The sequence below is a fragment of the Abramis brama genome (genome assembly GCF_963993115.1).
Source record: "Abramis brama genome assembly, chromosome: 18".
Taxonomy (NCBI): domain Eukaryota; kingdom Metazoa; phylum Chordata; class Actinopteri; order Cypriniformes; family Leuciscidae; genus Abramis; species Abramis brama.
In genome coordinates, this window is record NC_139980.1 from 34,433,165 (window position 1) to 34,447,674 (window position 14,510).

The following is a 14,510-nucleotide window of genomic DNA, read 5'->3' on the forward strand; positions in this document are numbered from 1 at the left end:
ATCTTTGATCACCAAAATTACATATTTAAAAGTTTTTTTCTTGAAAAAAAACTTCATAACTTAAAATATCTTGAATGTAACCCGACACCCTTGCCTCATTTAGTATGCGTGGTTCTATGAATATGCAAATGAGCCCCGCCTCCACTCACTCACTCAGCTCAGAGATCCACTGGTTGACGATCACACGTTGATCTGATTGGTTACAAGGTAGTTTGTGACGTCAGAAACACCAGCGATTTCAAAGCGTGTTTTTGAGACTGTCTTTGGTTCACTGCAGTTTTAAGGAGAAAATACTCAGCAATGGAGTCGACTTATGAATTTACACATGCTTTGTCTTAAAGCATATTAAACACACCACATAGACACATAAACAACATTAAAATCTTGAACTCCACTACAGGGGGACTTTAAATAAAGTAAGTTTAAAAACTACAATTACTAAATCTAAAACTGAAATAGACATATTACAAAAATAAACAATAATGACTTTAAAATGAAAACAGAAAATATAAAATATAAAAGCCATCACTCGTCCATATCAACACCCAGCTAAAGAATAACACTGTTGACACAAGCTTTAAAGACTCATAAAGCGCTGCTGTTTATGAAATGACGTCAGCCTGTGTAATGACTGAACACGAAAAACAATACGAGCGTCATTCATCACCGCTCCGCTCTGAAGCTAGAGACGTCCACACAACATCTACAGCAGTCACATGACCGAACACACACGCCATACCGGCCCGAAAACTCACTACGCAGCACTAAACACTACAGTACAAACAGTACATGGTCTTTAAAGGGGGTGTGTGTAAGAATTTACGTGCATTAAAGGGACAATGTGTAGGTTTTTAGGTATTTTATTATCTAAAATCAATATTTTTATTCATAAATATGTCCTCAATGGTATACAAATACCTCTGCTAATTATCTGACTTATCCTCGTAAATGAAGAATTTATTATCTTTATATACATGGGACGGGTAGGTCCATGGAGGCTTCCATGTAGTTCCGCCATCTTGAAAAACTATAATAGCAGAGAGGGACAAAAAGTACTAAGCCAACGCGTTTCCACAACGCGTTTTCGTTCAGAGCCAGCGTCACGTGACTGAAGCCAGCAGAAGCGGAGGAGCAGAGCAGTGAGAGGCGCTTGTCACTGCCCCGGCAAGTTTAAAAGGCTGCACTGCACGTTATTTATAATGGAGGACCATACAAATGCTGAGTCACAGGATAAGGAGTCCTCGTCGTCGAAAAAGTCCGAAATAGACCGTAAAAGGAATCGTGACCGGAGATTACAAAAAACAAGGGTTAATGTCGGGATAGCTAATGCAGGAGAAAGCTTTCAAAAGAGATGCTGAAGTTGCCTGCTTTCTTCTCGACAGGCAAGTCAATGTTACGGTCTTAACACTAGAAGTGCCAGAATTCCAGAACTACTAGAGCTGTTGCAAGCGGTCACATAGATTCCAAACTCTATATCTTTAATGATAAATACCCAATTGAGAGATTAATGCATTTATCGTATTAGGTCGGATATCTTTTAAAAACAAAACAACACCAAACTGTACATTTAAACAAGTTTAATTATACATTTATAAATAAATAATATCCGTAGATGTCCTGAACAAAATGACAGAGTAGCCTATGTTTCATGTTTCCACTGTTCGATCGCGCCCGCGCCCGCCTACACACACACACACCATATTACAGCATTGCAATCTTGACATTGCAGTCTGTTCATTATAGCCATAATAAAATAGTCAACCTAACATATAAAAATTCCACTGCTCAGTTTATATAGTCAGTAGCCTAGTACAATTCGTACCATTTTTGCGTGTGTGAAGAGGATTTTTCCGTCGATATTGGAACGTGAGTGAAGTACAAAGCCTATAATAAAGAATAGTTTACCATCCAAATACATTGCAAATGTTGAAACATTTTGATTCTAATTAGAGTTACGTGAGCCTAACGCAGCTTACTTTCACTTTCGCTTATAAAGTATTTCATTTTGGCTTGTTTATAGTTATTTTTTCATTCTTGTTCTGTTCTGAACATCATTACATTTAAATGATTTGTTGTTGAATATGTTTTGTGTATTTTTTTTACCACATTTTATTGTTGTGTATATTGGTATAGCCTATAATAATACCGCGGAATTCAGTGCGGTCAATATGACCGAAATAGGTAAATATGTTCATTTGTTTTTTTTTGCCTTATGTGTAATTTATATGAAAAACATTTTAAATGAAAATACAGACACTTTTAGGAAAAGTCAGGTACCGGCAGGATTTTATTTATTTTTTCAACAAAGTTATTGCAGATATAAAATTCAAAACGGTCAAAATGACCGCCATGGCACTTCTAGTGTTAATTACAAGCTTTTTTTTCATTGCTTGGTTGTGAACTTTATTATATAGACAGTAGAACATTTATAGTTAAAAGTTAAACAGGCTCTTTGATGAATAGCAGCTATTGAGTAAAGTAGAGAAGGCCCTAAAAACAAGGTTGTAAGTTTTGTTTGTTCAAAACTGTAACATTCGTTTGTTCGTTGTGTCAAGTTGCAGTTTGTTTGAAATAACAAACCAGTTCACCCGAAGGAAAACTTGATGAAGTGCTATTATAAGACATCCTGTCATAGCTTTTTGGTACATAACGGCTACTGTAGATGCAACACGCATTTGAAAATGTGAGGCGCTGGAGAGCACTATTTGTTTGAATGCAAAATACTATTTCACCGCTAGATGGGAGAAATTCCTACACAATGTCCCTTTAAGGCGAGACACTACAGGTGAATAGGGTAACATTTTTAACTAGCAGATATCACCATGAAACTTTCCCAGTTGATTACCTACGTTACGATGAGAAAAAAAATGTATTACAAGTTTTCTGTAATTTAATGTTTAAATATGCAAATTAGATAAAATCTAATTAAATATGCACTAATTTGCATATATTTAAAAAAACTAAATCTGAGTATTGGATAAAGCCAGGTTAAAAATTATTTTTTCATTGTGTTCACATATTAGATGGGAAAAAAATTACAGAGGGATTTATGAATATCTACTTTTGTTATCCTGTAAATCAGAATATACTGTCAATAGCCTTAAAAAAAAGATTTTCGCCATGTTTTTTGGAATAAAATGTTATATAAATCAGGCTAGGAATAATATATTTACAAATCCCTCTGTAAATGTCTTCATAATATAACTACTAGGTACAAGACTGGAAAGTTTGGTGTATATCGGTGCGACTGAAGTGGAGATTTCGGAGAGAAAAGTCATTTTGAGAAAACGGGCTTTAAAGATTTATCATCAGCCAATGAGATTGCACATTCAGCCCTTTTACTTTCACGATTGGTTGCTGATAAAAAGGAAATGACCATATTTGGATCCGACAGCACTGTACAGGAGAGAGAGAGCTTTCTAACGGTGTGTGTGATGACAGGGAGCAGACATGATGATTTACAACGCCAACTTTTGTTGAATTTATGAGAAATCTACAGACGCAAACAGACAAAGTGTAGTAAAATAAAGACCTAAATGTGTATTTCGGACTTTTTTCACCACAAGTCTGAAAGAAGACATGTTACTGAAGACAAACGAGACCTTCCTGGGTTATCTACAGGGCCATGAAGCGGTTCATGCGAAAACAGGCCAACATTTTAGAAACCAGTGAAAATTTACAATTCTCTATTGCAAATTTCGATACCACAGATACCACTAGCCTAACTAATATACATTTAAAACATTATTAAAGACAAGTAAACCGTCACTGATAAGATAAGAATGAATGTGACCCTTGACCACAAAACCAGTCTTTTTTGAAATTGAGATTTATATATCACCCGAAAGCTGAATAAATAAGCCTTCCATTGATGTATGGTTTAATAGAATATGACAAGAATTGTAGAAAACAAGAAATTGTTAATAGAATTGGACGGTCGAGATACGACTATTGAACATCTGGAATCTGAGGGTGCAAAATAATCGAAACATTGAGAAAATCTCCTTCAAAGTTGTTCATTTATGTTGGCGATTGTGCTGCATTCACTCACAAAAATATATTTTTTATATCTGTACGGTAGGAAATTTACTAAATATCTTCATGGAACATGATCTTTACTTAAAGGTAGGGTAGGTACGAGTTTTATAAAAAAACTTTTTTTCAAATTTGTTTAAACTGTCTTTATATACCAATACATAATTAAAATGTAAGTGCTCTGAAAAAGAGAGTTTAAAAATCGAGTGACTGTAGACCTTTTAATCTGCAATAAACACAGCTCATTATTTCCATCCGGGACGAAACAATTGATTGGTTTGGGCGACTGTCACTCACTCTCGCAACCATGGCTACCACCACTGTTGCTAGATCTGCCCATATGCGCGCGCACCCGTTTGATTTGAGGAGTGCAAGAGAGGCGCGGAACCTACGAAGAGTAAAATTATGGCAGAGAAAGAGCATTCAAAATTCAAAGCACCTGCATATGCAGTCAGCGAAGGCAAACAAGGCAAAAACTACTTCCTTGGACCCTGGTTGCCCACACTCTTGAACGACCTCCTCTGCTTCGCCCTCGACCCCGGACCTGTCCTCGAACTGACGATGCGGTACTTGTCACCGGAGTGTAACGTTAGTCCTCATCAGAGTCAACAATGTTTTCATCATGGAAACTCTTACATGCAAAACACCGTATATGTTATGAATCTTACACGAAATTCACCTTCATCACAGTTTAACTGATGGTAATGGAAAAACGTGTATCAATGCAACCTGTTTTTAGCTTTGCCTTATGAATATAGCTTGTTACCTATAGCCTAAATATAGCTCGTTACCGAATCAAACAAAATATATTTTAAACTTTACCAGTATCGATATGCTAGCTTGATAGTGAGTACTAAAAGCCATCTTATTTGTTTATATTTCTAGTGATAAAGTTAGGTATTTTATTACATGTGATTCTGACATGATGTCACTGCATGCACTGCGCTCCTTCCTCTGCACTCGTCTCAGGTAAATAAATAAGTAAATAAATGCGTCTTCCAGCTGAGCCTGAGCGTTTGGCGTCGCGCGTTCATGTGTTTTGGGGGCGTGGCTTTGGAAGGAGCCCAGAAGGGAGGGGGTGGAGTGAATGGAAATAATGAGCTGTGTTTACAACAGTCGTGAGAGGTCTACAGACACTCGATTTTTATACTCTCTTTTTCAGAGTACTTATATTTTAATTATGTATTGGTATATAAAGACAGTTTAAACAAATTTGGAATGTTTTTTTTTTTTTAGAAAAATCCTACCTACCCTACCTTTAATATCCTAATGATTTTTGGCATAAAAGAAAAATCGATAATTTTGACCCATGCAATGTATTGTTGGCTATTGCCTCAAATCCAGGATCCAGGGTCACAAATAATCAAATTACAAGCAAAAGCACAAATAAATACAATATAACAAAGATACTAGTGAAATAAACAGAGCTTTTCAGGTTTTTCAGGGATGTCTAACAGTAGTTTTCAGGTACAGACATTTAATAAAGCAAGCAAATATAAAATAAGTCTTCGCAGTAAATTAAACATCCTTGTTAATTAATCCTTATTAAAGTTACAAAAGTTATTCAGAGAACTGAGTGATTGTTCTTTGTCTTTTGTTGTTTGATTAACATTAAAAACACAGATGGCAGGAATATTAGGCTACTGTCACTTTAAGAGCGAATGCACAGATCTAATATACTGACACTGTTACACATGCGTTTACTTTCTCAGCTGTTTACGTTCACTGAAGACATAACCGACTATATTTATGAGGAAACTCGCAATTTTTTTGCATATTTTGTGTGGAAGTTGGTGGCTGCAGTTCACTTATAGGCCACCGGTGTCGCTATTAACAAGGTTTCTGAATTCTACCTAATTAGTGTGGTATTTATTAGCAATTGTGTTCTGATTGGTTTCTTACAGTCTCGTGTGAATGATCTGACCTTTATATTTTTTATCCCACACTCTCACAAGTCTGTACACAACATATCTGGTTTAGTTATGTAACTTCCTTAACAGACTAAATGTAACCTTTGATTGGGTGGTTAGAGTTCGTGTGTGTGTGTGTGTGTGTGCGTGTGTGTGCGTGTGCGTGTGTCTCTTCCTGTCTGTTCGACTCTGATAACTAACAGACTCACACTCATCTGGTGGTCACTTCCCGTGATCCTCACACACACACACACACACACACACACACACACACACACACACACACACACACACACACACACACACACACACACACACACACACACACATTACAGGAGCCGTATTCAAAATCTTGCATCAAAATGCAATAATTTGCTCCATAACTTGCTCCTTTCTGCTGTTGTAATTGAGTGGGGGACAAATAATTAATCAATAAAAATACAAATTAATTCTCACAATTAAATCAAAATCTTATCAATTAAATACAATTCCAAACTACACCAATTCCCACAGAATATTCTGTTTAATTCAGAAATACATAATTTTACTGAAGTCTTGTTTGTTTGTTTGCTTGTTTTTCATGACTATTTGTTTTGGCAAAATTTGATTTAAAAAAAAAATAGTTATTGCGATTGGAATTTAAAATTCAATTTGAATAAAAAAAATAAAAATAAAAATAAATATGATTATTATTATTATTATTATTATTATTATTAATAATAATAAATATAAATATATATATATATATATATATATATATATATATATATATATATATATATATATAGGCTGTACAATTTGGCCAACATTTTGTGATTATATATATCAATATGGCTATAGAATAATATAAATAAAAATATCAAAATTATTAAAAAACTAAATAAAAAAATATTACTACTGTAATATTTCACTTTAAAATAAAATAAAAATTAAGTATTTAAGAAAAATAATATTTAAATTTTTTTTATTTTACATTAAAAAAAGTTAAATTACAATGCTAATATTTATGGCAGCCTAAATTGAAGTTTTTTAATCACAGCCTTTGCAGTTTAATAATAAAGCCATTTCGCAATTTCACTTTTATTTTTGGATAAATCACGCAGTCCTCGTGAAAACTATACTTGAACTATTACAATTTAAAATAGAAACCAAATAAGAAGAACATCAAGACTAATTTTTCAACAACAACAAAAATATCTAAAATTATATTTGGATTGCTCGCATTAAAACGTGAAGTTCATCATGTCTGAATGTTTACCTGGTCTGTCGTTCTGGCCTCTCCTGGTTTCCTCAGGCTGATCCGCTTCCGCTTTCCTCTCCTGAGATCGTCCAATAGGAGCAGGTTCACTGATGACTAGCGTCTTGGATCCCACATCTGATTGGCTCTGCTCAGCATCCGCCTTTTCTGATTGGCTCTGCTTTGGCTGCCGTTTCTTCTTCAGCCTGCAAGACAATATACAGCTTCATCAGCATCAGTTCTGTCAAATCAGCAACAAAGAAACAACTGAAGGAGATAAAGTCCTTCCACAGACCCGTGACACTTTCCCTGGGTGACGTAACTGTGAATCTGTGGCGAGAGAGACTGCAGTGAGCGGAGCCAAGATGGCCGACAGCTCAGCATGGGTTTGTACATTTTGACATTATTTTTCTGACTAAATGAACATTAATTACAAATTCTAATTTCTGAATTCATTATATTTTGATTTGAAATACACTTTCAGATATACAGATGTGTTTGTAATGATTCTGAGGTGAAATAGACGGAGATTCACATGTGAACAGATCGACGGAGAAAGTGTGTGAGGAGAAACTAGAGAAGAGATTCTCTAATGGCGAATGACAGCGGCCGATCGATCAAACTGAGACACTCAAAGCTGGAAGACTCTGCTGCAATAACACACACACCTCAAACACACACACACACACACCTCAAACACTCGCACGCACACGCACACCTCATACACTCACACACACCTCAAACACTCGCACACACACACACACACACACCTCATACACTCGCACACACACCTCCTACACACACACACCTCAAACACTCGCACGCACGCACACACACACACCTCATACACTCGCACGCACACCTCCTACACACACACACACACCTCAAACACTCGCACGCACACCTCCTACACACACACACCTCAAACACTCGCACACACACACACACACACACACACCTCATACACTCGCACACACACCTCAAACACTCGCACACACACCTCAAACACTCGCACACACACCTCAAACACTCGCACACACACCTCATACACACACACACACACCTCATACACACACACACACACACCCTCGCACACACCTCAAACACTCGCACACACACTCACTCACGCACACACCTCAAACACTCGCACACACACTCACTCACACACACTCACGCACACTCACGCACACTCGCGCACACTCACGCACACACCTCATACACTCGCGCACACACCTCCTACACACACACACCTCAAACACTCGCACACACACACCTCATACACACACACTCACACACACTCACACTCACACTCACACTCACACTCACACTCACACTCACACTCACACACACTCACTCACACTCACTCACACTCACTCACACTCACTCACACTCACTCACACTCACTCACACTCACACACACTCACACACACTCACACACACTCACACACACTCACACACACACTCACACACTCACACACACACACACACACACACACACACACACACACACTCACACACCTCATACACACACACCTCAAACACTCGCACGCACACACACACACACACACACACACACACACACACTCCTCATACACAAACACACCTCAAACACTCGCACACACACACACCTCAAACACTCGCACGCACGCACACACACACACCTCAAACACTCGCTCGCACGAACACACTCGCACGCACACTTGCACTCATACACTCGCACACATTCTCGCACACAGTCTTACACAGACTCGCACACACACATACACACTCACGCGCACACTCATACACACACACAGTCTCACACACTCGCACACTCACTCAGACAAACAAGCACACACCTCATACACACACACCTCATACACACACACACACTCGCATGCACACACTCTCACACTCACACAAACACACGGAAGTCATAGGTCAGTATGGACACATTCCTCTGCCGAACTCATTTCCCATAATCATAAACGACAGGAAAGAGTGCAGCATTTCATCCAGAGAGACACACTGACAAACACACACTGACAAACACACATCACTGTCATTACACACACACACACACACTCTACAGGCATTAAATACTGAAAACACACACTGTTATTCATAGCATTTCTTAATATCCTGAATCAGCTTTTAGTTATATATGTTCAGTTTTCATTTCATTTTAACTTTAAGTTTTTCCATCTAATGTATACATTTTATTTTAGCTTCATTTCAATCGCTAACAGTATGTGTGTGTGTGTGTGTGTGTGCGTGTGTGTGTGTGTGATTTTTCCAGCTGTTTTCTGCTGCGTCAGATCAGATAGTAAAGCAACAGCTCGCTCTCCTGAACAACACACACCGTCAGACGTCCCTTACACACACACTCCACTTCAGTGTTTGAGGATTCAGCGCACGAGCAATAACAACTTCAGACGCATCAAACGCCTCTAATAACCGGAGCGCGTCGAACATTACCGTCAAACACGCTTCCTCTGAGGTCTGAGCGTCTGTGTCAGAATCATCCACATGTTCACAGTCACACGCCTGAACAAATCACATCATGACGTGTGGAGGAGCAATGAAAGATTATTCAGTAACTCTAACTTCAGTCAGGTCGCCACTCAAACCAAGAAGAGTCATGTGACGTGAACTACTTTCATCATATGTCAGTATAACAGACTTTCTCGTCGGCTTGACGCATTTACTGCATGTTTTTATCTTAAACATTGAAGCTACATTCACTGGAATCAAACATATGATCTACTTTTGTGTTTTAACTAGGAGAAATAGAAAGTCATAAAGGTTTGTATGGAAGCCCGTTTACGGCACCTAAAACTAAACATGCTCTGGTAAATCATAATGACATAAAAGCAATAATTATGTAATAATTATTACATTAAAAAATTTTATAATCATGACTTTTTGTGTCATTTCGACTTTGACAATTGTGTATTTTTTTGTCATAATTTCAACTTTTTGTCAAAAATATGACTTCCGATCAACTATTCATGCCATAATTATAACTTATGTCATAATCGATTTTTGCCAAATAATTTTGTCTTTTTATATCAATAATAGCTTTTATCTCATAGTTTTGTCTTTTTATGTCATAATAAAAAGACTTTTCTCTCATAGCTGTGTCATATCTATGGCTTTTATCTTATAATTTTTTATTTCTATATCATAATTATAATGCTTTTCTCATAAGTGAATTTTGTCATAAATATGATGCTTATCATATGTCGCACATATATTTTGTATCAAAATTATGACGTTTTTCTTATAATTTTGACCTTTTACGTCATTATTGAATTTTCTCTCAGTTTTGACATTTTATGTCATAATTATGGCTTTTATCTAATAATTTAGTCTTTTTATGTTTAGTTTTCGACTTTATGACATAATATTGGCTTTTACTTAAATTTTCCTCATAGTTTTGACTTTTTATGTCATAATTATGATGCTTATCATATGTCACACATATTTTATTCTTATTATGATGTAGTATCTCATAATTTAGATTTTTGTATCATAATTATGAATTTTCTCACTTTCAGCTTTTTATGACAAAGGCTTTTATCATTGGCTTCTCATAATTTTGGCTTTTTGTCCTACTTTTTTCCTCATAGTTTCGACTCTTTATGTCATAATGATTTACCAAAGCATAATTTTTTTCTTCTAACGTGGCATAAATTTGCCTTCATTAGTCTGGAGAGTCATTCGGGTGAGCAAAATAGTAACAGAATGCTATTTTTTCACACCAGCAACAATATTTACAGCAAAATCAGTTCTCAAGCCGGTAGTACCAACCAAAAGAAAGTTATTAATTCCTCTTTTAGCACTATCACCATTTCCAGCTGTTTTCTGCTTGGCTCTCACTTCCCGTCACATGTTTCCTGTGTAAATCTGCTCGTCTGACAAGTGCTATTTCATCTCACCTGGCAAAGTATCCAGTCCTCTTCTCTGTCTTCTCCATTACAGAGCCGGAATCACAGCAACTCCTTCCAGGCCAGAATCGGGATCTCAACGTTGCCTGAGCGTTCCTGTCTTCACAAACACACAGAAAGCAGAATATCGGCCCCTTAATATGTCGGCCCTTATCTGTAGTCGTGGGTCAATGGGTCACACACAGGTTGCTGCAACAAACCCAGTGACACAAACATCAGCTCCGAGTGGGAAAACTGTCGATTCAGACCGGATCAGGAGAGGTTGAGCTTGTTTTTTCAGGGTGAAGCCATTAAATCACCACTGATGGCAATCTTTATAGTTAAGACACTCATTATTGTTCAAAATCAACAAAGCCAGTGTTTGATTTGAGATAAGCAGTGATTAGATTGAGCCTGAACATCTGATTACTGACTGACATCTCAAATCAATCTGCTTGGGTAACATGACAGGGGTTAAACTCACAATCCCATTTAATAGAGAGTGAAACTCACGTTAAGCACGTAATTTTACGCGCATGCATGCAAAATGACGTCACGTGCATCACGTAACAGCTGATAGCCGCCTATACATACATACATACACACAAACACACACATATATACATATACACACACACACACACACACATACATATACATATATATATATATATATATATATATATATAATATGCATAACACAGGAAATTCACGCACAGAAGACAATATCATAAGCATGCATTAAAATTAACCATTTTTAAAGGATGACATCATGCATAACCTTATTTATCTTGATCGACGTATAGGCCAAATGCTGTATATTTGTATTATATTTCTATTGTATGCATTTGAAACGCGGTCCTGCCATGCATATTACATGCAAACATAAGTATTAAACACATTCGTGTGGTCCTGCGGGAATTGCACGCGCATGTTTAAAGGAACAACAACCCACCTAAACAAACACTACATCCCTGAGGATCCAGCAGCTCCTGCTCCCTCTTCACTTCATGCCCTCGTCGATCATATAAACGCGCTTCTTCTTCGTGTAGATGTAAATGAGAATGCACTATTGTTGATATAAACACGCACACATGCAGTCCAGGCTAACAGGCTAAAGCTAAAGGAATTAAAGTCCTTCCATATAAAGATTCGAAGCGGATTCCGGTTGTTTCTTGTTGTATTTCTGTCACACCAACACCTGCTCTCGGGACTTTGACCCGTTTTATCGCGAGGCAATCAGCAAAAACGCTTGATGTGCGTGTTTGGGTTTGCAAATAGAATTATTTATGTATTCATATCAAAATTTAAATGTAGATTTTCTCATAGGTCGAAGTCCTCTCATGCCACGCCCATTTTCCCATGTGATTGACAGGAAAAGCGGAAACGCCCCTTCCCCCTTTAACTCCAGGCCAGATGCTGTATTAACTGTGTGTGTGTGTGTGTGTGTTTTACAGTGACTTGTACATCACAGGTCTCCATAAAATCGTTTTGTATTTTTTTTTTACATCATTTTATATAGTAGCCTATTTTATTTTGGTGCAATTGTACTGCTGTGTTTTATTTTATATTTTATTTTTGTTCTTTTTTAGCAACATATAAACAAGTATATTAACATCCAAAATATTAAAGCATTGTTTTGGGCAACAAAAACGGCAATTAATGAAATATATAAAATTACAACACCTGAAACAAGTGTGACAACTTGCCCCAACCTATAATACTCTTGTCATGAGCTCACAGTTCTGAAGTTAATAAATGTTTGTAATTCGTGAATGATTTGGTGTACAGATCTAAGGCTGGTCTGTTTTTAAAGAAGACATTCAGCAGATTAAAAAAGAAAATGAAAGTGTAAGTGTGGATGTTATTATAGAAGCTTAAGTTTATTTTAAAGCAAATGTAATGAGCTAAACTTTTTTATTTTATACAAAATACATATTTTATACAATAACCTGGACTCTAAACTTACTAGAACATCAACAAAGTTTTGTTCCGAATTTGAATTTGATATCACAAAAAATGAGCCGCTAAAAGGCTTTAATACACAGTTCCTCGGGTCGAATGATTGAAGTATGTGAACAAACCAGTTTCTGCACCGCATGTCTGACACACAGCTAGAGAAACGAGCTCTTGTGCCACTGAAGTTTTGACCTGCATATCATTTGTTTTGAATATTAAAAATGAAAGCGTGTGAAGCGTTGGTTGAGTTTGGTTGGTGTGTCACGTGCTGGGACTGAACTGGCACAATCTAGATCTTACATGTGGGATTTATGAAGGCCACGTCCTCATTGACGTGCTGTATAATAAACACACACTCAATATGAACATATTCATGAATAGCCTATTTGATATGCATTTAAACATATCAAATATTAAGGTCCCCCTTGTGCTGAAAATCCAGCTTTTAATGTTGTTTATGTGTCTATGTGGTGTTTTTAATATGCTTTAAGACAAACCATGTGTAAATTCATAAGTCGACTCCATTGCTGAGTATTTTCTCCTTAAAACTGCAGTGAACCAAAGACAGTCTCAAAAACACGCTTTGAAATCGCTGGTGTTTCTGACGTCACGAACTACCTTGTAACCAATCAGATCAACGTGTGATCGTCAACCAGTGGATCTCTGAGCTGAGTGAGTGAGTGGAGGCGGGGCTCATTTGCATATTCATAGAACCGCGCATACTAAATGAGGCAAGGGTGTCGAGTTACATTCAAGATATTTTAAGACATGAAGAAATTTTTTCAAGGAAAAAAACGTTTAAATATGTAATTTTGGTGATTAAAGATGAGTTTTAAGGGATAAAATGATTGACTACAGGGGGACTTTAAGGAGAAATGTCTTAACCTCCTTTTTGAACATAGACGTGAAAACGCACTTAAATACAAACTTAAACAGTTGTAATTCATGAATGTTGAGTTTAGACCAGCGTTCACCAATCTCTGTCCTGGAGGGCCGCTGTCCGCAGAGTTTAGCTCCAACACACCTGCTTGAAAGTTTCTAGTATGCCTAGTGAGACCTTGATTAGCTGGTTCAGGTGTGTTTAATTGGGGTTGGAGCTAAACTCTGCAGGACAGCGGCCCTCCAGGACCGAGATTGGTGAACCCTGGTTTAGACCTACGGTTGGTCTCTTTTAAAAAAGACACTTCAAAATGTTCCTAAAGTGAAAGAACTTCTAAAAATGAGAATGCTATAGAAGTTTCAGTTTATTACAAAGCAAATGTAAACATTTTTTATATTAATTATATTACATTTCATTTGTTGTTGTTTTTTGTTTTGTTTTTACAAAAACAACAAATTGGACTCTAAATCAATCAAATCAAAGCCATATGTCTAACCAAGTTGTTCCAAATTTGAAGTTGATATCACTAAAACTGAGTTTGCTGTGGTTTTGTTCAGGCGCAGTACCACAAACAGCCACCG

The 14,510-nt window shown here is 37.1% G+C and overlaps 1 protein-coding gene across 3 annotated transcripts in view; it reads right to left on the reverse strand.

Annotated features, from left to right (window-relative positions):
- Positions 1–12,456, reverse strand: part of ncoa7b (nuclear receptor coactivator 7b) — a 30,821-nt gene extending 18,365 nt beyond the window's left edge. The window contains exons 1-3 of one of the 3 annotated variants that reach the window (XM_084090875.1): positions 12,046–12,456; positions 11,103–11,207; positions 7,204–7,388 (exon numbers count right to left, since the gene is read on the reverse strand). In XM_084090875.1, the coding sequence (XP_083947001.1) occupies positions 7,204–7,388; positions 11,103–11,140 (223 nt within the window). In that variant the 5' untranslated portion in view covers positions 11,141–11,207; positions 12,046–12,456. Of the gene's footprint in view, positions 1–7,203; positions 7,389–11,102; positions 11,212–12,045 lie in introns of all 3 variants that reach the window. The other 2 variants (XM_084090876.1, XM_084090874.1) reach the window with 2 other exon arrangements.
- Between the last annotated feature and the right edge of the window lie 2,054 nt (positions 12,457–14,510).